At 38.8% G+C, this 25,881-nt stretch overlaps 1 protein-coding gene across 1 annotated transcript in view; it reads right to left on the minus strand.

Annotated features, from left to right (window-relative positions):
* Positions 1-14,392, minus strand: part of SPAG17 (sperm associated antigen 17) — a 130,592-nt gene extending 116,200 nt beyond the window's left edge. The window contains exon 1 of the mRNA XM_023761250.1: positions 14,306-14,392. Within this exon, the coding sequence (XP_023617018.1) occupies positions 14,306-14,392 (87 nt within the window). The remainder of the gene's footprint in view (positions 1-14,305) is intronic.
* Between the last annotated feature and the right edge of the window lie 11,489 nt (positions 14,393-25,881).

The raw sequence follows: 25,881 nt of genomic DNA on the forward strand, positions 1-25,881 counted from the left end.
ATTAATACTTTATTGATGGGCAAAACAGAGGCCCTACGAAGTTAAAAATCTTGTTAAAGGTCATTTTGGCAAAAAACCACATGGAGACCACATACTGGCTTGTAATTTTGTGATCATTTCAGAACAATTTTGAGAGCAAGCCTTTGGGGTCAGAATGCCTTTCTATAATCCTTAAATTGCACCTAATGGCTACTTTAGCCACAGTAACCATAATAGATGAAGATTTATATCACATACCGAGGTGCATAAAACCTTCAAAAATAGATTATTAAATCTTTTAAACACCATAAGATTGCTCTTTTATAAATGACAGTTTTACCAAGACTCAAAGAGGTTAAGAAAATTTCCCAAGGTTCCTTCTCTCGAAGCCCAGTGGTCTTGTTACTTTGCTGGAGAACACATCTGAACACAAGACCTGCTCCTCTGATCACAGCACTGTACTGAAACTTCTGGGACCCCTGGGGTCACCTTGAGGCAGTTCACCTGGGCCAGAGCCAGGCCACATCTCTCCACTAGAAGGGATCTAAGAGTTCTGCTAAGGCTCAGTTTCCCCTCTGCACTCTCTCACCCACCAAACTCCTGCTCCCGAAATTAGAGCTGGCTAAACAGGATTCCCAGAGGACTTGGTTGGAGTGCTGACTTCGTGTTAACCACATCGCCAGAATGGACTGACCAGGCAGAAACAATGCAAACCCGGATTGTCTGTTGAGAAGGATGCACTCACTGGCAAGCTGCACTAGGGGGCAGCGAGATGCCAGGAAATGCACAACATTCCACTAACAAGAGCAAATTGTTTCCTGTGTCTAATTAAATGTTGCTCTGCAAATTTAATTTCTGAATCTTTCTCTTAGTAGTTTAGGATAAATGTAGAGTCCACGTCTCTACTAACTGGCAGCAGTTTTAGAAATAGGAAAATTTTTGTAAAAAAATCAAACACCAAGTAGACATGGCAAAATACTATTAAAAACACCCCTCCACTCGTATCCCACCAACACGCAGTTAAGCAAAAGCCTTACATTTGAGTTCACCAGGCAGCAAGAGAAATTTAGTCTAGAGGCTGACCCTGGGGGAGGAAAGAAAGCAGGGTGCGGACAACCTGATTCATCACACGAGAGTCCCGCAGTGCTCCTACCTGTGGGCGAGTTTGTTTAAGAAAGTTCAAAAAGTTTGGGTTGTAATTAGTAGCATAAGCCTAGAGAAAGAAAACATTAATCATTTTAGGAAAACTTCCCTGGATGTATCCAGTGGTGAAGGAAGAGGGCTTTAGTCGGGCACACCTCAGACACCTCAGGAAGTCGGGCTGGCTCTTGCTGCCAGGAGGCATCTACTGTACATGTTATTGCTGAGTCTTGCCCTCTCGTAGTTATTGATAAAGTCATTCAAAGGATGGAATGAAGTCATGTATGGACACAATCCATTACCTTTTATTTACTTTACCAGTCTCACCTAATTTGAAGCCTGGCAGGAGGGCGTCTGAACCCAAACACTTACATACTGGTCTCCTAAGGCAAGAAAGCAGTCATGGAAATGCAGACAACCTGGCTGTCTCATATAAGCCCACTGTCCCAGAGACATAGTGTAGATTGATAACTATTTTTCTTTCATATATTATAAATTCTCCACATTTTATTTAGGCATTCCTACATTCTAATATAATTACAACAACCCTATCAAAAGCAAGTGAACAGTAGCTTTGGTGTGACAGGATGGAGATTGCTTCCTTCTATTAGCACAAACATCAACAGGTACTGGGAAGGCAACTGGAGGCCAGCACGCTCTCCTCTGCTGCCTTGGCCCTGAAAGACCCGGGATGGGAGCTCCACAATCCTCTATTCAGGACTCCCCTGAGCCTAACGAGCTGACCAATAGTGGTCAGCACCTGTGTTTGGAGAAGATTTGTGTAAGAGCCTCAAGAAAAATCAATGCAATGAAGAAGTCATGCTTTGTTAAGAGTTGTTTAACACTGTGCAGATATGCAAACCTGTACTTTATTGCAATACTCTGCTGAAAGGATAGCCCTTTTGTTAAGTAGATGTGCTGCCAAATGGACAGGGGATTTGTGAACGTCTTTCTCATACTGGATTTTTCCTTCAAAAGGAGTCTTGGATCTCCATAAGCAAAGGAGTGTTAGTATGGGCTGTTGGCCAGCAAAAGAAATATTTTTATTACATATAACTGGCTGCTGCTATAATTGCATTTGTTAAAAAGGAATTCTAACTGTAAAATAAGTTGGAAATATAGGTTAACATATATCCTATATGTTATCCTATATAATAAAACCCTAATATGCAAATCGACTGAATGGTGGAACGACTGGTCGCTATGACGCACACTGACCACCAGGGGGAAGACGCTCATCACAGGAGCTGCCCCCAGGTGGTCAGTCAATTTGTAAAATACTTTTCTCTTTGGTAACAATATTGTTAACTGATATATTTCTAAAATACTTTAGATCCTTGGAAGAGGGGCAAAAATCATGAACACGGGATTTTTATTTAAAATTCTACAGGTATATAATTTTTGGAGCTCTGGGAGAGAATGTGAGAGTGTGGCACCTGGTGCAGGTCTGTCAGAGAAATCAACCCATCACCAACATGAAAGGACATTGATTAGAGCCAAAAAGAAGTGCAGAGCTGACAAAGGAGAAAGTGAACTCTGAGGAGCCACACAGAGGACTGGGCACCAGATGAATTTTCATTAGAAATAGGACCTGTTTACTTGGCTTCAAAATATTAAAAAGTGGATCAGATGTTTGGTACTTGGATTGTGAATATTAATCTGATTAATTTTATGGGCCTAGATCTAAAATACAGATGTTAGGTAGGGCTAGTTCTTAAAAACAAAAGCAAAGTGATTGAAGTTATTTTTGGTAGAGAGCCTTAGAGCACCCCTCTCTCATATAAGTGGGCCCCCTGGCCTGCTGCTTGCTATGTTCGGACTCCCCTAAAGCCCCTTACAGGACTTTCCAGAATCCAGATCCTCTTTCTCCTGGGTAGAATAAAATTTACCCTCATCCCCTCCTATTCAGCTCAGGGCCTTAATAGTTGATTTTGGTAACTGGATAAATAACTATCCCCAAAAGTTTTAGTGAAGAGAAAAAACAAAAACTTTTAAAATTATTATTTTTCTCTATGCTATCTGCATTTTCTAAAAGGGATCCCAGTGATTCCTGGACTAACTCAAAGGGTTGTTCTGTAAATGATACTTTAGGCAGGGGGCTGGGGCAGTGGAAAGGGCTCCCCTAGAATCCTCCCATCTAGACAACTTCCAGTTTCCCCATGTGCCTGACATAGAGTAGCATTCAATAAATGTGTCTTGAACTTAGCAGCCAAAACCACACATTACAGAGAATTTTTACACATGTTTAGTATGGGAACGCCAACTAAGTATGTGGCATTTTATCAGCTACACTCAGAACTTTGAAAGGAACCATGTCTCTGAATCACCAAGCATTTCAATTAAAGAAAGAGTGTATTCCTTGGATGCTTACTAGTAGACAACACTTCAATGTCTTATATTCACTGAGAACTCAGCAGTCTCGAAGCATCTTTACTGTGCATGTACACACCACTGGCTTTTTTTCCTTGTCCTCATAAATACTAAACGTGATCCCTTATTAAAAGTACTGAAGTTCTTGTGTAAAGATGCAGAACTCTGAAGTGATATAAAAGTCTGCCACTTAGTTTCTTAGCCAAATGACCTTGGGGCTACCGTTGTGACTCAGTTTTGTCATTTATAAAAGTGGATGTAATAATACAACCGTCCAAAGGTGGCTGAAAGGCATCTAGATTAATTTTGTATTGAAAGCTTTATGCAAAGGTGAAATAGTAACATATGCAAAAATATTCTAATTTCCCTTAGAAAATTCTGCAAAATGGGTTAAAGAGGTGATTACTTCTGTAATTTTGAATTTGGATATGTCCTGAAGATCTTCTGTGGACAAGTTAATCTCTGAGTTAGGCTCTTTGTTTTTCTTTCGTGTTTCAGAATCCTTGGCCCATCCCACCAACCCAGCACATGAGCCTAATTCTGTTTGCTCCATGCATCAGAGAGTTTTAAGACAGCTATTAAAACACCACATGGAAAAACTTTGTAGGGAATTCTACTCCACAGAGAAACCACAGAAACCACTACACACCTTAACTATCTCCCCACCCCCACGAGTTGGCTAAAATTATGGGCTCCATTATGTTAGTGCAATCCAACCAGTTTTATTGCTCGGAGCAAAATCTGAGGTCCAAAATGAACTTCAGAACATAAAAAGTAAGGCAAACCTCAAAAGGAAACAAGCTTCTTTGGGTTTTCAAACAAATATTACATATCAGAGACATTTTTCTAACAGAGAAGATCAAGCAAAGCCAAGAGGAGTCCTGCTAATTGCTACACAAATGTAAAATTGGAATCAGGGACTCACCCAAAAAAAAGATCTCTTTTCATCATCAGATATTAAAGGCTAAACACTTTCATCAACTCCTTCCTCAGACATGGGACCTTCTTGTGCCTTCCTCCAGTCTCCAAGTGTTGAGTTACTATCTTCCACATGAAAATTAAGATACATTTTCAAGATTTAATATTATCTTAATATGACTAAGGGAGTTTGAAAGTAAGCAAAGTTACTTCAAAATAACTGCCTTAAAAGACCTTTTCCTGTGCAGGCTACTTAATATCAGTCGCTCTGACTGGCCCATCAAGGGAGTTAGGATGTGCTGCCTCCAGAGCTGGTTCTGTGTAGCGATGCTGACCTTTCCAGCTGCTCCAAGAAGGCAAGAGGCAGTGAGAACTGTCTCTGAATGAGGATGTTAGAATAAGACCCCCATTGACAAGTGAAGGGTAAAAAGTATTGATCTATATCAATCAATCCTAGCAGGAGGGCTGATTAGAGTGTGGGTGGGTGGATGAGGCAGTTCCTGAGATGCTTTTCCTAGAATGCTTGTGATTTTCTTCAGACTTCCTCTGAGCTGTCATAACTTTAGGGAAGGATTTCTTAGGAGGCAGAAAGAAGATGAGATGGAGGAGAGCCAGGAGGGAAGGTGTCTCTGTAGCTGAGGGAGTGGTGTATGTCGTCAAAGCAGTGAGAAGGTAACCAGTGACCTTAGCAAGCCCAGTTCCATGTGAGTGAAACTTCTTCCTGCTCATTCCTTCACTCCTGCAATCCTGTCCACCCTCATAATTCACACATCTCCTTTACAATATGAACCTCATTTAAGAACCATGTGACCAAATATTCCAAGTTAATGATTATGATAAATTTCAAGCCATAGATCTGGCTATGGTTATTATTTTTTTCCAATTACTCAGGTACATGGAGTCTATTTATTGGTTACATCAGGGCAGTAATTCATTGTAATTATTCTTCTCCTACTGATTCCCTAATACAGTCCTTACAATAGCTCTTTCAGTGGTGCAATGAATAGAGCACTGGATTTAGTATCAGAAAACCTGATTATTAGTCCTGATTCCAACCACATGGAGTTGGGAAAACACTCAAGTACTCAGAATCTGGACCTTAGCAAAATAATTCAGCAGTCATTCATTCACTCACCCAATATTAACTGAGGAGTTACTATGTTCCAGACATTAAAATGGTCTTAGAAATAGAATGCATATGCATAAGTCATAATCACTACCCTTAAACAGCATCAGCTTGGGGAAGAAAATACAGAAATAAAGGTGAAAACAGATTACAGGTAAAAGTACTTCATAGCTACAAAGCCAAGTATCCATTTCTATTATTATATTATTTGCCCTAATTTATTCACTAAGAAGTAATGTTTGCTATTTGGGAATCTATGTTGTATGTATGACCCTAGAAATGGAGAAAGCAAAGATGAATAAGATAAGAGCAATTAAAGGAAATGAACTAAATCTGTATATCTCACTCACCATGGACAGACTTCAAAACATAAGACTGAATTAAAAAAGACAAGTTGCAGAATTTATAAGTGTAATCATGGAACCATTTGTGTAAATTTTAGAAATCATACAGTAAACAATACTATGTATTATTCATGAATAGAGACTAACAGATACATAGGCAGAGAGGATACACATGAAATTCATGATAGTGTTTGCATCTGGGAAGGGAGAGAAAATGAATGGAACGCAGAATGGGGGTAGGGACAAAGTGCTTTTTAATTGTTTACAGTGTTTATTTAATAAAATAATTAGCAATTTTCAATTTTTAATGATGGCACACATGTGCTTGTTGTTATCGTTTGTGCTTTTCTGCATTTAAAAAAGTAATGGAAAGAAGTCTCTGCTCTCAAGACCCACAGTCCAGTAGGGAAAAGAGATGTATGAATAGTTATAATGTAAGGTGATAGGCATTTGGCTAGACCTCATCTCTCCCTGTATCCTAGAAAAAGTCTCATGGCAGATGCCACCTGAAGAACAGTGGAAGGAGTCCTCTGTCTGCTACTTATCCAGTTTCTGTCTACACAGTGGCTTGAGTTGCATCTCAGAAGAGCAAGGCTTTCTTGCTTAGGTTTCCTCCCCCTTTTACATTTTCATCTCAATACATTCTCCCCCAATCTTAAGAACCAGCTCTTCTCTCTAGGGCTTTTGTACTAGAGAAAATGATCCACTTTCCTTTGACCTCTTTTACCACTTTGTCCCTTCAATTCTCCCATCTCTCCTGCTCCAGTTTTCAATCCCTTCCTCCACTCCCCTCTCTATCCTCTTTCACACATACATAGCTATCTGCACTAAGTCCAAGTCTCCCCCTAACCATTTCTCACCCCTGGGTGAAGGCAAAAAGAAGGAAGGTTAGAAGAGTATTTGTGTTAGATTATGGGAGGTGAAAAGATGAAACTAAAATAGAGAGGGAGAAGTAATAGGAATCCCTGGCCAATCTGATATTAGCAGAGAAGGTACAAGGATGATTTCTAACTTCAATGAACAGGATAGTAGGCTTTTGTTGTTTGTTTGTTTGTTTGTTTTGTTTTTATCTTTATTGTTGGGAATATTACAGATGTTCCCCCTTTTTTCCACCATGTGTTTGAAGAACATGTGTAAAATCCATATGGAAATATATAAAAGAGTAATTATTATAATAATAAATCTTTACATCAGGTTAAATAGAGTCCCACATTCTTCCATATACTTTATTTGATTTTCATGCCATTCCAAAAATATAGTAATCATACTGATTAATAATTCTAATTACTAAACAGCTCCTCCTTATTGAGTGCCTACTAGTCCTCCCTTCAGCAATGTTACCTGAGCCCCTCTATATGTCAGGTCCTGGCAATATATCAGAGAGCAAAATAAATTCCTGCCCTCCTGAACTTCCCTCATATAGAGGGAAACAGACAATAATGAGATAAATGTAAAGCAGAAAGTCAGGAACCAAATCAAAGTAGGTGGACAGAGGGTGATGGTATAATTTAACTGGGTGGGTGGTCAGGGAAGGAGATACCTGAACAGAATCCTAAAGAAAGGGAGGGAGTGGCTATCTCAGGAAGGGTCATTCTGGGCAGAGGGCACAGCAAGAGCAATGGCTCTGAGGTGGCAATGTGCTTTCTGATAGATTTGAAGATCAGCAAAAAGGCCAGTGTGGTTACAAAAGACAGAGTGAAAGGGGAGTGATAGGGGATACGAGATGAAGTCAGAGTGGTTGGCAGAGGCCCACGCACACAGGGTCTTAAAAGACCTAAAAGTCTAAAGGTTATGATGGAGCATTTGGATTTTACTCTAAGTCAGATGAATTAAAAGAACCACTCCAGATGCTATATGGTGACAAGACTCTAGGGCAGCAAGAAAGGGAGAAAGAGAAGTTTCAAAGCTCATGAGCTACCTGTAGCTTAGGCAGGAAATGATGGTGGCTTGGATTAGGGGGTAACAGTACGGGTGATGCCAAGAACATAGATTTTAGAACCAATAGCATTTACTAAAAATTGATTATGGGGTGCAGAAAAGGAGGAGAACACAATGAATGCAATGTTTTTGGTACTAGTGACTTGCTGGGTGAATGGTGTCACCATTCAATGAGAAGGTGAAGACTTGGTGAAGAGCAGGTGTGAAGGGGGAATTCTGGGGTTTGGGTCTGGATGTGTGAAGTCTGAGATACTATGTGTTAGATGCCTTTAATTCCTCTTTACAATCTTTTTAATATCTGTAAGGGAGGTATGACCACTGTCCCTGTTTTATGGCTACAAAAACGAATGCTTTGAGATTTTCTTCAATTTAAGTTCTGAGGACCAATGGATGGTGACTAATTTTGGGGCTCAAGAGAGAAAACAGGCCAGAAGGTTGAGACAGTAAATACAGTCAATGAAATTAATTCAGCAGGCCACTATGTGCCTATCACTATTAGGTGCTGTAACCAGGAGGGAGGGAATTAAAAATATTAATCTTTTGCTACCCTCGAGGATTTGCAGAGATATAGTAGATATAACACTGAACCATTGGGCCACAGCTCAAACAAAGATAGTGTTAACAATAAAATCTCTGAAGTAGTTTAGGAAGGAGAAAAGTCAGTGAGTGCCAGAATGGTGTGACTTGAGCTCCTTTTGGAAGATATAGGGGATGATTTTTAATGAGGAGGAGTCACATGGAGGTGGGAGATCTTCAGGCCAGGAAACTTCGTGGGTATAGTCAGTGTGTGCTTAGGGATACTACAGAGAGCATTACATTGGAATAGAATGAGATAAAGATGCATGAGCAGAGAAAGGCCAAATTAGGCAGGGCTGTGAAACCAGACAGAACATCTTGAATTTTGTCTTTTGGGTAACTGGGAGCCACTGATGATTTCTCTAACTAGAGCTGAAACATGGTTAACATTCACCATTTCTTACCTAACATTTTCCTCAGATGTTGCCAAACTTATATTGGCAACACATTTTACTTATATTTAATATTTTTCATTTTTAATAAAAATGATCACATGTAATATCTAGGTAGATATTTTAACATGCTAATTCCCTTTGGTTCCAAACTCATTCAAATAATACACTTTTGTCCAAAAAGAGAAATTATAATGTGAGGTTATGAAAAGTCCATTTCCCTCTTAACATTCCTCCTAGCAACTCAGTTGTTTTCATTGGCTTTTATTAAAACAACCTTTGTGTGAACTGGCAATTTGTTTTGTAAATATCAATGAAAGCACATTTCAGAAAACACAGTAATAAAAACCAACCCAATTTCAGAAATACACTTGCTGCCAGACATCAGTCTTCAGCTCGTATTATAAGTATTTCCAGTAAGTCTTAAATACACATTAACATGAGAAATAGCTTACTGTTTAAGATCAAAAAAGTTGAAAAATCCTTCACTGCCTCTCAAAATTGTTCAAGGGTTCTGTCCAATAAAATGTATTTCCCTTTTTGATAAACTACATTTATAATGGCTCAAGCACTTCAATTCAATTAAACATTTTTTTCATAAAAACCTGCTTAGATTCAGTTTATTATCATCCTTATATCTATATATTCTATAAAAGCTTTATATATATAAAATATTTTGGATATTAATATTTCAGCTACACCTATCTTGAACCCTTATCCAATTCTAAACCTTTATAGGAATTATAAGCTTTGTTCAAGAACTCCAAGGAAATTCTATTTCAAATGTGCACAACTTAGCTATTGTCACTAAGCTACATTTAATACCAAAAAATATTATTCCTCAACTGCAGTATAAGAAGGAGGAACTATTAACTAAGTATTTTTTAAAATTGATTTCAGAGAGGAAGGAAGAGGGAGAGAGAGATAGAAACATCAATGATGAGAACCATTGATTAGCTGCCTCCTGCATGCCCCCCACCAGGGATCAAGCCCTCAACTGGGGCATGTGCCTTAACCAAGAATCAAACCGTGACCTCCCGGATCATAGGTCGATGTTGTTCAACCACTGAGCCATGCTGGCCACCAACTAAGTATTTTAAAGAACCTTCACTTGAATGCCTCGTAGTTGGCAGGTGAAGTGTCTGGGAGAAGTGAAATGAATCTGCACAGTTCTTTTCAGGGCACTGTCACAGTCATCTTATGTATCTGCTGGGATGAGCTTTTCATCTTCATAGCAAGCCTTTGAGGTGGATATTATTATCTCCATTGACAGAAGGAAAATAAGGCTCAAAAAAGGTGAGAAAGTTGCTCTAGGTCACCTATTATTCATTTCAGAATCAGAATTCAGTATCTAGGTCTGCCAGGACTGTCTTTAGCAGCTCATTGCCTCCTTCACATGTCTGTGCTACAGTGAGGAGGCTGTTTGCCTGGAGCAATTCAATTTGATGCTTAGATGAGGCCAGATTAAAGAAGATTGAAGAAGCCAGGATGATTAGCTTGAGACTGCAGTGGTCATTGATAGTCTGTGAGCTGGGAGTGAGCATGGTGTGAGAAGTGTTTAGGAAAAATAAGTTGCTCATTGGTTTCATACACAGGAACAGATGTTTCTATAGTGAGTATAGCTACAGGATTCATGTAAAACATCAGGAATCAAAAAATGAAGGCGTGGGGTGGAATGGGGCATGGGAACAGAGAACAGATTGCAGTGAGAAACGATAAAGGAAAAATCAAGAGGACTTAGAGGCAGACTGAATGATTCATAGATGACCTCTGACTCATAGATAAGCTTTAGTGACTGTGAGAATTATAGTGCCACATCTGGAGACTTGAAAGACAGAGGTGGTCTAAGATTTTTATGAGCCAGGTTTTGGCAGGCATGACCAGAAAATGCAGCATACCTCCAGGTAGCAGAAGAAGTCACATTTCTGAACTATTTTTAGAGATAGGAAAATAATTTTTTCCTAATCAAGACACTCACATTTTTATTTGTCCTGCTTAAATGATCTCAGAAAGAAGCCAAAAAGTTGAAATAAAAAGAAAATGCTATAGCCTGTCTCTCTTCTAAATGTTGTTTGTGAGAGACAGAGGATGACAAACAGATGGATAAAGTCTAGTTTCAGGTAAAATCAGTACACTTTCCATATTTATTTACTGGTTTTAAGCAACACTTTGATCTCAAATTTAAGTACTAATCAAGTAACTTTTCATTATACATTTCCTAAATAACTTGTTCTATTCTAATAATACCTACCTCATAACACTATTTTGGGGATTTACATAAGATCAAATATGTAAAATTTTCTTTGATTGCAAGGCTTATATAAAATGCTATAATTGCATATCATAACTTAATCTTCTGTTAAGGAGGAAGGAAGGACTAGTGAGAAAATCTATCTGGTCCCTCATGTGCTAAATCACTACATCTTTGCACTAGACCTTGAAATACTTGGATCTTCAGTTTTATAAAAGGAACAGGTTAGCTAGATGCCCTGGGAATCTCCACTACTGAGTATTGTGAAGAAAAGCCCTACTATGTATAGTATCAGCTTGTGTCTTAGATGTAAATATTACTACCTTTATGAAAAGAGGAAACACATTGATAATAAAAATAAAGAAATTGGGGAAAGACCTCATGAATCTCAGTAAGGACACATCAATATATTGTAATAGATTTTTCAAATATTTAAAAACATGTAGAGATTTATGTTAAAGAAGAATTGAAGGCTTAAATCAAGAAGTAGAGTGTCTAGTTCCTTAAATTGGGGATTAGGGGCCTGGCATTATCATTGTAAAATGAAATTAGTGCATTGGAACAGTGAGACTGGTAAGTGAAGGGGTGTGGATTGTCACACGCTTTCCCCCCGCCCCTCCCCCTGTTACTTTTTAATGTTTCCTGTGATGGGTCACAGTAAAGAAGTATAATTGCTATGCCAATGGTGGGTCTCGCAAGTTATGGCTGCCTTTTTGGTATACATGAAAATAAGACTTCAAACTCAGAAACATGAAAAGAAATAACCATCCTCCGCTAATCTGAAAATATGCAAGTATTTAACAATTAAAATTAGCAAAATTCCAAACCAAACTCAATCTGTGTTATATCTAAATCAACCCAAACAAACTTTTGGGAAACCCTGGAATTCTGAAGAAGACATTGGGGGACAAAAGTCAATAATAAATTTTTAAAAAAGGATTTGTAGTTGGCTTCTGAATACTCTCATACTCTCTATGTTGGTATCATGCTACCACTTAACATTGTGAGGTTCCTTTTCCCTATGATGACACTTAAGTTCGGACCATAACACAAAATTCCAATTGAAACATATAGTTCAGCTATTTTTATTTATTTTTAATCCTCACCTGAGAATATGTTTTTATTTATTTTAGAGAGAGTGGAAGGGAAAGAAAGAGAAACATCCTAAAACTTTATAGGAACTTTGAAAGCAGTCAACTACCTAAAGCAATCAAGCAAATGCCTAGTCAAGAAGAAACCACATTTGATAAGATAGAAAAATTTGTGATACTTCTTTAAAGTCTAGTGTAACTCAATATGAACATGAGATCAAAATTACTATTGATTTGAATTATTCAATCAGTAAATTCTAAAATCTGGCTTATGGAAGACTTGGAGATAGGACCTCCTTCTTCCACCTCCCAACACACACAAACACACACACCACATACTGGAGTAGCAACTATATGAAGAGAAAATCTCTGAGAACTGAAGCAATAACATTTTTTGAGCACTAACTATGTGTGAAGCACTTGCTAAGCCCCAGTGGGTAAGGAATTCACACATCCACAGTCATCTTTAAACCAAATTCAGAGTCTATTACATTGGTGGTTAGGGCATGCCTCTGGGCATTGGCCTGCTGGGTTAATCTGGGAATTTTCCTCTTGGCTCAGACATGAAACCAAGATGAGAAAAAAATATGAGCTGAGGTGGAGCGCTGTTGTCATCCTCCTGCAATAAAAAAAACATGTATTCCAACAAATTGAAGGAGTTCACTCTTTGTAGTTGAAACTGCATATTACTTTGAGTTCAAATTCTTTCTATTAATATATAAGATTTATTGAAATTATATTGTTTGAGCAGGAGCAAGAAGGCAGAATATTATTTCAGGTTTTCAAGCCATAAGGAAAAATAGTGCCTTTAGGTTTTCCATTCAACTAGGAAAATTATAGCTTCTTATTTGCAACACTGAAGCTAATGCAGTGTCAGCACCTCCATCACACTCCGTTGTTCGGCAGTTTATAACTCAAGCAGAAATGTTCCCTCCAGCCCAAACTTGGCCTATACAATTGCAAAGAAAAATGGGGAAAATTATGTTGGCTAGTGTTGACTTAGAAAAGCAAAAGAGAGGGTGCTTTTACAGGGTATTTTGGAAAATATCTTTGAGAACTTGAGACTATAAAGGGGAATTACTGAGTTGACACCCTTTATTCCTAAAGTTACAGAAATCACCAAAAATTACATGATGCCATGTCAGCATCAGCAGTATCTTTACTTTCATGAAAGTCTTCATCAGGTAGAATTACTGTTTATAGAGAAAAAACACACAATTATAGTGGAAAATAAGGACAGATAGGTAGAAATTTCTCATAAGAGGCATCATTAAGTCTTTAGGTATATTTTTCCTTCAAGTGCTACCTCTCTACTGAACTGTACACACACATGAAAAAATAAAAGAAACATTTTTTTCCAATTGGAAAAAATATGTTAGAATGGCAGGCTAGCATTTCCCAAATCAATCTTCCTCCTTCCAAATGTTATCTTGGACTTGGAATAAAGTTAGTGGTGAAGTGTATTTCCAGTGGCAGGTGACAAGAACTATTGGGCTGTCCAACTCACTGGAGGAGGGTGGGAGCTAGTTCTGGGATGCAGTGCAATTTGAACTCATGTGGCAGGTGGGTTAGAGATTGCCTGGTGCCTCTGCAGCATCATATGAGTCTAGCAACCAATCTCTCATCACTCTGAGCTCCTGCAGTACCTTCAAACTACATCCAATCTCTGATATCCTGGTACCTGGGCATCACATAAGAAAGGCATTGCTTCCTATGAGTAGAAGGCTGACTTGTACTGAGTAAGTTATGTTATCTTAGGCACGGCACGAGTGAGTTTTCACCCAGCATTTATTAAAACCTTACAGTAGGCCAGGCTACAGTGACTTGACAGGATGATGTTCTCCAGGAGATGTCAGGAGGAAGTGACAGTTCATAAAGACAACTCCAGGACACCGTGGAGAGCCATCAGGGTGAAGGATCCCGGAGTGTCAGCGACACTTCTTCCCCACCAGGCCCTGTTTGAACTCACACTGACTCCCCTCTTTTTTCCTTAACACCCACTCTGTCAAACACTCCCTGCGGATCGGACCCTGGGTTTTGCGATCAGGAAGGACCAGGCCTGGGGAGAGGTACTAGGTCAGGTTTTCCCAGGGGCGGCCCTGGCGTCTGGAAGGGAGGGCGAGCCGGCTGTGTGGCCTGGAGGGTCAGATGGGCCAGGAGGACTCAGGGACTCCGCTCACCTGATTGAAGTGCGCAGCGATGAGCGATGGTTCCCAAGCCTTAGAATTGGTGCTGGCCTGCCCACCTTTCTCTTTCTTGGGTGCCATGCAAAGGGCGGTGGAGCACTGGCCTCTAAACTAGGATCAGGCCCAGAGCCAGCGTCCCTGCTGCCCTAGTAACCGAAGCCACAACGGCCAGTTTCTTAACCCCTGCAACTCCTGTCCCCAAACCGGTTCCGTGTTCCCCAAACCGGTTCAACCGCTTCCGTCGCCATAGCAACCGAGTTTCCGGCTGGGGCAGCTCGGAGGTGGGACTCCCAGCGCCTCTAGTGAAATCTTAGAGTTTTGCAGCAGGAGACCTGGGCCAGGGGAAGAGAGGATGAGGGCTGCTCAGGCTGCTTTCCTTACTCACTAGGATCCTCTGCTGCTTCTTGGAGCCTTCTCTAGTACGAGGCATAGAAACTCAAAACCCCTGGAACCCTGTCCTTGTCTTCTCCACCAAGATTTCTTCCATCCTGGATAACCTGGAATGGAGAACTGACCCCTCCCTCAGGAGGGGACCCATGCCGGTTTTCGTCTGCTCCCACCTGCCCACAATGCTTCCTTTTATGAGGCCACATTTTTCCCTTCAATCTCCTGTTTTGGTTCCACCCCCCAGGGCTTTCCTACACAGGGGTTCAGGGCCTTCCTACACAAGGGCAATCACTCCTGTACAAAATCCTTCATATAACTGAACAGATCAGTCTCTTTCTAAATCTTCTCTGCCTAATCAGACCCAGTTCTTTTAAATTGGCCCGTGCTGGTCAGCAGAATCTTTCTTTACCCCTTTCCCTCCAGGCACTTCCAAATATCTAAAATATCCTGGTCAGACAGAGTCCCCAAAATAATAATCCTATATATTAAAAGCGTAATATGCTAAGTGTCCAACCCATTGGTCGACCATTCATTTGACGGCTCAAACAGTTGCTATGACGTGCACTGACCACCAGGGGGCAGATGCTTCAACCAGTAGGTTAGCTTGCTGCTGTGGTCCATCCGATGGGGACTGGGCAAGAGGGTCAGACATGCTCTGGAGCCCTACCGTCGTCCCTCCCCGGCTGGCTGGCCCCCATCGACCCCGATAGGGACTGGGTGAGATGGCCCTGATCGGCCCCAATCACCAGCCAGGCCAAGGGACCCCACCCGTGCATGAATTCATGCACCGGGCCTTTAGTGATAATAATAATGCTAATAACAACAGCTCTTGTTTCTTGAGCACTGGTTACATCCTATATAACACAGTCCTATCATTCAATTCTTACAACAACCTGACTTCAAGCCCCACAGGTATGACTGATGGCACCAGGATTAGAACTCAGTTATTATCTGAGTCCCAAATCCAGTGCAGTTAACCTCAACACTACCACCTACCACTGTGTCAGGTCCTCCAAAATAACAGCTGCCCCCTTTTATTTTTTATTGCAATGAGACAAATTGGAGAATAAAATTTCTGATGCATGAGGATGCCAGAGGGTGCCAGAAAGAGGTTTTCCTAAGCATCTCCACAGCCACCACCTGGACTGCCACTGAGTCATTATCATGGAATTTTCTCCAAAATTCTGTTCTTCACTAAACTTTCCTTTATAAGATGAAAATTGTCTTTGGATTATGGCTTGACCATAAAGATTAATCTTTTACAGACAAATATAGGCAATCATTAATTACATCATTCTGAATTTGGATCATAATTACTCTCATAGGTTTAAACTGTTGGGGAAAGAAGTTCTGCATTTTTATTAGAAAAGCAGTAAAAAATTTGTTGGCCTTCCAGTTATGTTTTATAAAAAATTTAACCAGATGTTTATGTATGTCATACTATGTTACTAATTTTCTTCTTGAATGTGAATGCATATTTCAAAATAAACATATTATGTATAGTCAGTTCAGCCAAATCACTAGCAGATGATTAATAAAATAGGTTGCAGATAAGAAAGAGAAACAAAGAAGAAAAAGTAAAATAAGGAGAAAAAAGTAAAATTAAGTGTTATTTTAAGTGGTAGAAAAAGTGCCAGTAGTTATGTTTTACACGTGACAGTTGTCCAACCCAATTTTGGTAGCAATAAAATGTTTGTGGCCCTTACCGGTTTGGCTCAGTGGATAGAGCGTCAGTCTGCGGACTGAAGGGTCCCAGGTTCGATTCCGGTCAAGGACATGTATCTTGGTTGCGGGCACATCCCCAGTTGGGGGTGTGCAGGAGGCAGCTGATCAATGTTTCTCTCTCATTGATGTTTCTAACTCTCTATCCCTCTCCCTTCCTCTCTGTAAAAAAAACAATAAAATATATTTTAAAAATGTTTGTGACATTTATTGTGGCAAAAACTTAGTAGCTGTTCAATAAACATTTAATTTTCTTTCCTCCTACTATGACAGTCGGACCACATTTTTCAACCTTGCTTATCCTTAGATACAAACATGTGACTGAGTTCTAGTCAGTGGGACATGAGCAGAATGCTGCATCGCCATAACCAAGCTTGGCCTATAAAAACATCTCCCAAGCATTGTTCATGCTCTTCCCCATCTGCACAGATATTGGGGTGACCCCGAAAGCCTCAAATTTCTGAATGATTGTTGTAGCACAGAGAACCCTTTCCCCTGAGCATCATCCTGCTTTCTTCACCAAAAGCATTTACGTGGGACTGTTAATTGGATGTTAAACTTTTATTTTCTTAAGCTGCTGAAATACTGGGATTTGATCTAGCAGTCTGTTACCCTAAATGATTTAACATTTTTGATCATTTTCATTTGAGAATCAGCTCAATAAATCTCAGAAAACAACCTTGTCACTTTCAAGTAGGCAGGACTCAATGCTGACTCCTAGTGTGAGAAGCACACAGATCTAATCTATGTCTTTTGGGAGATGGCATCCAGTATTACCCACCTGACTGCACCCTTTACCTGGTCTTCCACCTGCTTATACAGTACACTCTTTTTTATCAAGAAATAACTTTCTTACATGAAGAAGTAGTTTTCATATTAAAGTAATACAATAAACTAGTCTGCTTATGTCACAAACACATAAAAATTTTTCCCAACAAGATCCATTGCCTAGACATCTATATTTTACACATAAATTATAATTTAGCAAGTGATTTAAAGGGATAGAATTTTTAAAAGCCAAAAATAAAGATTTCCGGATGGAAGAGTGTATTTCCAGTATAATCTTTTATACTTTCCTTTGTAAGTTCCTATAAGAATAAATTAAAAAATAGGTTTTCAAAAATTGATTTAGATAGTCTTTTTAATCTTCACCTGATATGTTTTCATTGATTTCAGATAAAGAGGAAGGGAGAGAGAGAAAGAGAGAGAAACATCAATGTGAGAGAGAAACACTGATTGGTTGCCTCCTATATGCTCCCTGAACCCACCACCACAGTATGTGTTCTGACCGGGAATTGAACCCATGACCCTTCAGTGGATGGGACAACACTCCAACCAAATGAGCTACAAGGGCCAGGGCTGATTTAGATAATTTAAAGTAAGGGTTTTATTACAGAATGCTTTTTCTCTAGTTTTGGCATTTCTCATTATTCTAGGGAGAGTGGTACTCTTGATAATTTATGATACAAAATGGGAAGACATTATACAGTAACCAAATTTATAGGGGGTTTCATCATAGAACTGGTCTGTTTAATTTCAGAAAATAGGTGTGAATGACAATATTCATAGTTTTAAGAAGCGAGAGCCATTCAGCTAAAAAGGGACCCTGCCAAGAATAGGAAAAAAAAGCATTACCATCTGTCAGACATTTATGCTTTCTTGGTATAATAAATTGTTTCCCCCACTAAATATAAGTTGAAACTTTATAAGCATATACTTTACTACATAAATTTTCCCATATGTCAGTGGCTAAAACAAAACTATACTATTTGGAGAATTTTCTTTCACATTGGCAGGATTATTCCTGGTTTGTTCAATTTCGATTTTCCAGTACGATTTTGCATGGAGTATTGTTTAGCTCACCAAGGATTGTCTACGTTTAGAGATGTGCTGTTTCTTTAGGATACTATGATTATTGATTTTTTTCAAGTTTAGACTTTAATCTTATAATGTTCTGTGAACCCTTTTTCAGGTGTGATGTCTGAGGCATTATTTTTCATACCTGAAAAGGTCTAGCCAGTTATTGATGCATCCAGATTTCTGCTGTTATCAGGTAAATCAGGAACTATGGACCAACTCATGTCTAGGCCAAGATTTCAGGTACTCAAAATACACTTAGTTGCAGCAATCTGCTTGCCTTTGGCTAAGAAGGCCTCATAGGTGTTCACTGATTTCTTAGACTGGCATCCTACATCTAAGAACACCTTTCACTGAATGTTTGTGTTATTTATCATCATGATCGTTGTCTTTCTAACCTTCAAAATAGAATGTTATAATGCACTGTCCTTCAGTTTTTATTGTGTGTGATGCAGAAGGCTTGATCTCTTTCAGCTACAGGTCCAAAACATATGGAGAATATTACACCTGCATTTTATGGTCAGCATTAGCTTCCTATTCAGTTGTGAGTGCAATTTAAAGTGTTGACTTTAATCTTTAAAGCCCCTCATTGTTTAGAAGTCAGTTACCCCAGATATCACATCTCTCCCTATGCATCATCGCGGCAATTAAAATCAGCTGCAGTGCTTGCAGTTCAGAATCCCCCAGTGAATTGTGGGGAGCCTGAGAATATATCACTTTCTAAAGAAGAAGTTCCCCAAGATCACTCTTTTCCTATCAATGATAAAAGCAATATTTGGAGTTTATAGTTTTGGCCTTGAATGTCCTGTCATATGTCTATAGGTCTCTGGAACCATTAAGTACTGTTGATTTAATTTTTATGTCATTTTATATTATTTGGCCAAGAGCTTAGAATACCAAATATACCTTTTAATGAATCATAAAAATAAGTTGTGTATATTAAAAATAGAAAAAGCTAAAATTCATCTGTTTCATATTTGTTAGTGTGGGAGTTTTCACTCCAGCATTCTCTCACTCAAATTTTTCTTTGAATCTAATTTTAAATATCTTCAGTAAAGGGATTTGCCATAAATACTTTGGGGACTATTTCAAAATCCATGACTCATGGTAAGTCATTTCTCTAAATGCTTAGCTAAATGTTTGATTTCTTAATGTTTTATCAGATGTCTGTTACTTTAAAATTGTGCTATGTCAAATAACTTTCGTTTTACTGTGTACAAAGTTCAAAGCTATTGTTAAGGTGAACTTCACCAACACATATTATGCCAGACCATGGAGTTATCTTTTGGAAAGAAAAGATGATTGGTAATGGGGCTTTGAGGAACTGGTAGCCTTATATCTAATGGTTTAAACAAAGAATGGTGTCGGTTACTTTTCTTACTCCTCCCTCAACTTATCTCTTTCTCTTTCCCAGCCTGACCCTCTCCAACCATCAAAATTTCTTTAAAAATGCATGGTACCACTAGGAAAATGTCTGAATGACTTCCAATGTACTCTGTCTCTGACTATGATCTTGTAAGTATTAAATGCAATTATAAATAGTTACCTTTTTCTATCATAAAACATAGTTACAGTAAATTTCAATAAGACGGTTTGTATTCTATTATGTTCTTACTAGAAAAAATCTTTAGGTTTCAATTAAATTCTTTCTTAAACTTTTTAAAAATATAAAAGATGCTAGTGTTGTAAATATTTTTATACTTCACATAGAAGCCAATGCTTATTGATATCTAAAAAAGATGTCAAATAAAATGCATACAGTAAAACTGTTGTAATAGGTATGATTTTTCTAAGAATTTACTGCATATCACACTATTAGATAATTTAATTTAAAGAGAATTTACTCTTAAAGATTAGATTATTTGAGTTCTCCAGGGAAACAGAACTGGAAGAATATGTAGATATTTAGAAAGATTTATTATTAGAGATTGGCTCATGAGATTCTAGAGGCTGAGAAGCCCCACACTCCGCTGTCTGGAAGCTGGGAGCATAGGAAAGCCGGTATAATAGTCGAGTCCAACCCCAAGGCCTGAGAACCTGGGAGCCAAATGTGTAAGTCCCAGTCTGACTCCCCAGAACAGAGACACAGGAGCTCTGATGTAGAAGATGGATGTCTTAGATCAATCAGAGGACAATTGCAGGGCAGAAGAAACCTAAGAAAATACATTTAAAAGGAGGAGGGATTCTGTAATATTAAGAAATAGGTCTCATACTCCATTTCTGTCCCCGTCTGAATACACATTCTCAGAAAACTTCCAATGAAAGTTCCACCTTATGGCTGATACAAATGGATATAAGCAACGCATATGGGGTGGGGGGCATTTAGAGTCAGACATTAGGAAGAAAAGGAAGAGTATAAGAAAATATTCAAAATTGAAGTAATTTCGGCTAATAAGCAAGTCAATCAGCTGAACAAATACTGCTTTTAAAGGTCATGCATGAGGCTGCTTTCTCTGCCTTGTTCCATTTCTGAATGAATCTATTCAGGTCTTCCACCATATCCTTTACAGGAGCCAACCGTTTCTAAGTTCACCTACCAAAATAATGGCTTCATTGACTCTTTCTTATATTTCAACTCTCTACTATATTAAACTAAACAAAACCTCATTCTTTGTCTATGATTTGATTGTTGTACTTCGCTTTTTCTTTTGTGCATAGCAGTGACTTCATATTCTCCCCCAGTTTTTTGTATTCCCCTTAGACTGGCTACAATCTCTAGGCTTCTATTTTTGTTCACAGTCAAGTTATACAATTCATCAATCATTCACGTTTTAAAACTTTTATGATTATTTTTGCATAACAGTATGCACTTCACCTGAGCCAACTGTCTTAATTCTTTAGAGTGTGGCCATTTTTCTCTACTATACTTTTGGGTAATAACCATTGCCAATTTTTCCCACTATGTAAATTCCTCATTTTATTAAAATTGTTTTTATAAAGCTTAAGTTATTCACATTTATACTCATAATCTCGTCTCCCCCCCCTCCCTTGACTCAGGTAGAAGTTTGAAATCCTATTAATCTATTTGTTATCACAGTTTCCCAAACTCCACAATAATAGCTTTTAACTTGCCATATACTCATTCCTCAATACAACAGAGACTTATTAAAAAGCAGAGAATCAAACTGAGAGACATTTCCAGAGACCATCTTATACTAAGAAGACAAAATTCTTTCTCCTGGGTTCAATTCCTTGCTCCATTATTGCTGGCTGTGTGACAACCTTGAGCAAATTACTTAACCCCTTTGCTTCAGTCTCTTTATGAAATGGGGATAATCATGTTTGCACTGTAGGGTTGTTGTTACAATTAAAGTAGTTAGTAGATATAACTGCTCAGAACAGTTCATACATATATTATGCCCTTGATAAAAGTTGGAAAAAAATTTTAAGTAAACTTTTTCATTTTAGAGTAGTTTTAGATGTACTGAAAAGTTATAAAGATGGTGAAGATTGTTCCCATAAACCTTATACCCAGTTTCCCCTATTATTAACATCTTTATTTTGTATGGTAAATTTGTCACAACTGATGAATCAATATTCACTCTTCACTTATTCAATAAAGTTTATTGAGTGTCTATTGTATACCATGGCCTATGCTTAGAACATAGTGGATGCTACTTCTACTCTCATGTGGCTTAGAATTCAGCTAACAATTTAAATTTTTACTTTAGTTCTTTAGTACTACCAAGGATCGACACCACTCAAAACAATCTACGTATTTTCACATTTCTCTCCCCTCACCCCCAACATACTTCATTTCCTAACTTTCACATTGTAAAAAACACTAATGTCATTTATTTATTTATTTAAATCCTCACCCAAGGACATGCTTATTAATTTTAGATAGAGAGGAAGGGGAGAGAGAGAGAGAGGAGAGAGGAGAGAGGGGAGAGGGGAGAGGGGAGAGGGGAGAGGGGAGAGGAGAATACTGATCAGTTGCACCATCCCCACCATGGATTGAACTCACAATCTAGGTATGTACCCTGACCAGGAATTAAACCCGCAAACTTTTGATGTAGGAGGCAATGCTCCAACCAACTGAGTCAGTCTGGGCAGGGCTCTTTCATATTTTTTATTATAGAATTCCTTGAAGAATGATAACATTATCACTAAGGTGCTTTGTCTATAGTAGCACCTTATGATGTCTGCTAACATACGAATTTGTACAGATGCATCACAGAGGAGGTCCTACATGGTCTATTCACCTATTTTGTCAGGAATGGGAGGCTATGGGTTACTCTCCCATACAGACAGAGAATCTCTCCTGATGCAAAACTCTATAGAGCCTCAGCCTTTAGTGCCTTTCTTTGCTGCTAACTGAAAAGTCCTTGGCATTTTCATATATTGTTACATTTAGTAAATATTTCACTTTTGTTAGTTAAATTCACTGCTTGAGGAAAGTTTAAATTACCTCTGTCCATGAAGAAAACTCAGTTGTAATTTTGTCTTTCCTACTGTCCTAGTTTTGTTTTGACAACACAGTTATACTAGCCTACAAAAGGAATTGGGTAGTATCCTCTTTTTCTCTTTGCTGATGGAGTTTGCCTAAGATTGTAATGATCAGTTCCTAGATTATTAGGAAGAGATCACCTACAAAACTATATAGGCTAGGTGGTTTGTTTGTGGTAAAAAGTATTTAACTAGTTAGTGTTATTCCCTTAATGGTTTTAACATTATTTACATTATTATTATTATTATTATTTTTTAGTTTTAAGAATGTATTTTCCTTAAATTCATGTTTAGTCTTCATTTGTATATACTAGAAATAGACTAAGCCTGTCCAATGATAGAAACACGTGAATATAACAGAACCTGTGTAAGATGGCAAATTTCAGGAAGGGCCAAAGGTAATATCCTTTACCCTAATCCCCATGCCCCAAAGATTTTGAAAAATAGTATAAGTCAAAAATGCAACAGAAGGATCTTCGAAGAGTGAGACTAAATAAATCTTCCAAGCATAGAATAAATTTCATTGCCATCAAAGACATTATCTACCACATGAGAAGGATACTGAGCACATATGCCAAACATAGGAAATCTTCTAATCAAAGCTCATACATTAATAGGCAACAAACTGTACAAAATCACTTACTGAGAGAATAGCATAGATATAAAATGCAGATTTGAATGGAACCACATCCTGGATTTATTCTCTTTTCCTGCCTAATGGGGCCTTACATTGCCTTTGGGAAAGGAATGGCGCACTGATAAAAATTTAGGAGGGGTTTGGTGGATGGTAACAGATGCAGTGGGCTGCTGGCAGTATATGACTCTGTGCATTGCATTTCTTGAGCATTTTGAAATGGGGGAGAGCAAAAGTGGAAAGCATGAGGAGTGAGAGGAGGAAGGTACCAAGGCTTAGATTTTCAGAACACAAGGCTAGTTGTGGCAACCACATGGAAAGTCTGGGAGCTTCTTTAGATTCTCTTTGGTTTAATAAGGGAAGTCAATTTTGGCTTGATTCAGAGCCCCTTTATAATTGCAACCTCCCTCCACTCCCCATATTTATATCCAATGACAATATGGAATAATGGAAGATCTTTAAATTCAACTTCCTATCAAACTTCCTCAACCAAAAAATATCTGACTTTTCTCAATGGGTTGCATTTCCAATGCCCAGTGTGCTGATGTAAAAAGACCTGTTCTGAAAATAACCACAAATGGTGTAAGTCCCAGTATGAGGACAGGAGAACAATATCTCAGCTCAGTCAGGCAGAGAAAGCAAATTCATCCTTCTTCCTTTTTGTTCTTTTCAAGCCCTCAACAGATAGGATAATGCCTACCCACTGAAGAGGGCAATCTGCTTTACTCAGTCTACCAACTCAAATGCTAATTCCTCCCCAAAACACCCTCACAGAACCATCCAGAAATAATGTTTAATCAAATATGTGGGCACACGGTGACCCAGTCAAACTGACACACACATAAAATTAACCATCATACTATATGATCTTGGGTGAGCTACTTAACTTTTGTTAGCTTCAGCTAACTCACAAATAGTAAGAAATAAAAATTGCCCCAGGGTTGTTGGAAGGATAAAATGTGATAATATGTATGAACAGACTTTTATAAACTATAAAGTGCTTGGTGAATATTAGTTAGTTTTAAGGACTCAGGAAGACATGCTTGAGTGAATATGTCAGAGAATTACTCATCATTCCACGGGTGGTATCCAGATGAGCAGGCTCTACCATTCATGATGGAATGGTTTGACAGAAAATCAACAGGATACCAGCCACCTCATCTGCATTTGCTGTGCTCTTTTTAAAGGTCCTTTGTAATGCGTTGTTCCCTAAATTTATTTTTTCTTCACTTTAACTAGCTTATAAAGGGTTCTCCAGCTATCCTCACCATCTTAATAAACATGTAAGCCATACTTTGCTGTTTATTTCTATTTTTTTCTAACTTGAGTCATTTTATATGGTTTCTCTATCACAAGCAAGGTTTACCACCATCTAAGGAGTGGCTTTACCCTCTTCTGAACCCTTCACTGAGATGCAATGTAGTTTAATGGGGCAGGTATAGGGGTCCCCTCACACCTCTCCTCCAGGGACTTTCCATACCTCCTCCTCCCTGTTGCTATTCCTATGGTAGGAATCCCAAATGGGAAAGGCCCCTATGTTGGTAAGACCAACTGCTGAACTGCAAATGATAATTCATTCTGATGTGGCATTGACTGAGGAGTAGAGCTGAGGGAGGTATGTTCCTGAACAGCAGGTGGTGGCGCTGGTCCAAGGAGAAATATCTGGACAATCTTAGACAACAACACATGCCTTACTTAGGAGGTTTTTTCTTCATTTATTATGACCAGTTCCAAGAATAGGGAATACTTGGCAGAAAAGCCTCAGAGGGCAAGTGTTCTACTCAGCATCTCTAACAATCAACAACCAAGTTACATTCCATTTGTGTTTGAGCCACACTGGAGAGTGTGGATGATAGATATGTGTAAATTTGTAAACTTTTGGCCCAGTGATTTCAGTTCTAAGTTGTAAACAAACAAACAAATAAATCAGCTATCATGTTGTTCTTCACAGTGTGTTTTAGTAAGTTGGAAAAATCTGTAATCTAAATTCCTACCCATAGGAAATGGGTTACTTAATAATGGTATGATGAAATATTATGCACCTATTAAAATGATATTTCAGAAGAGTTTTAAATTACATGAAAACTGTTCAAGGTATATTTACTACAAAAAAGCAAGTTACTAACCTAGTAGTTCATCCAGTCGGATCTTCAGTTAACCCTCCGCTTCAAGAAGAGGAACATCCTGGGTAGGATATCGCATTCTGAAAAACACATTTCCTGGAACCTTGAATAGACAACCAGCCTATCTGCTGGAGTCACATCTGGAAGACCCTGCGTGGCTGGGGAGGGAGGGAGGAGAGGGCTGGCCTGCCCGCCAGGGAGTGCCAGCAAGTGTGCACACAGAGCACTCCTGAGCGACCTCTCCGAGACGCCTGCTGAGCCGTTACTTAAAGGCCTACCCAGGTGTAGACCAAACTCAAGGCCTAAATCAAGGAAAAGTATTACCACATGTTCCCACACAGAGACTAAGGGAGGGAGGGCGGCTCACAGCAAGGCAGGGTGGGGGGTAGAGGTGGAAA

Source organism: Myotis lucifugus, unplaced genomic scaffold (genome assembly GCF_000147115.1).
Source record: "Myotis lucifugus unplaced genomic scaffold, Myoluc2.0 scaffold_203, whole genome shotgun sequence".
Classification (NCBI taxonomy): domain Eukaryota; kingdom Metazoa; phylum Chordata; class Mammalia; order Chiroptera; family Vespertilionidae; genus Myotis; species Myotis lucifugus.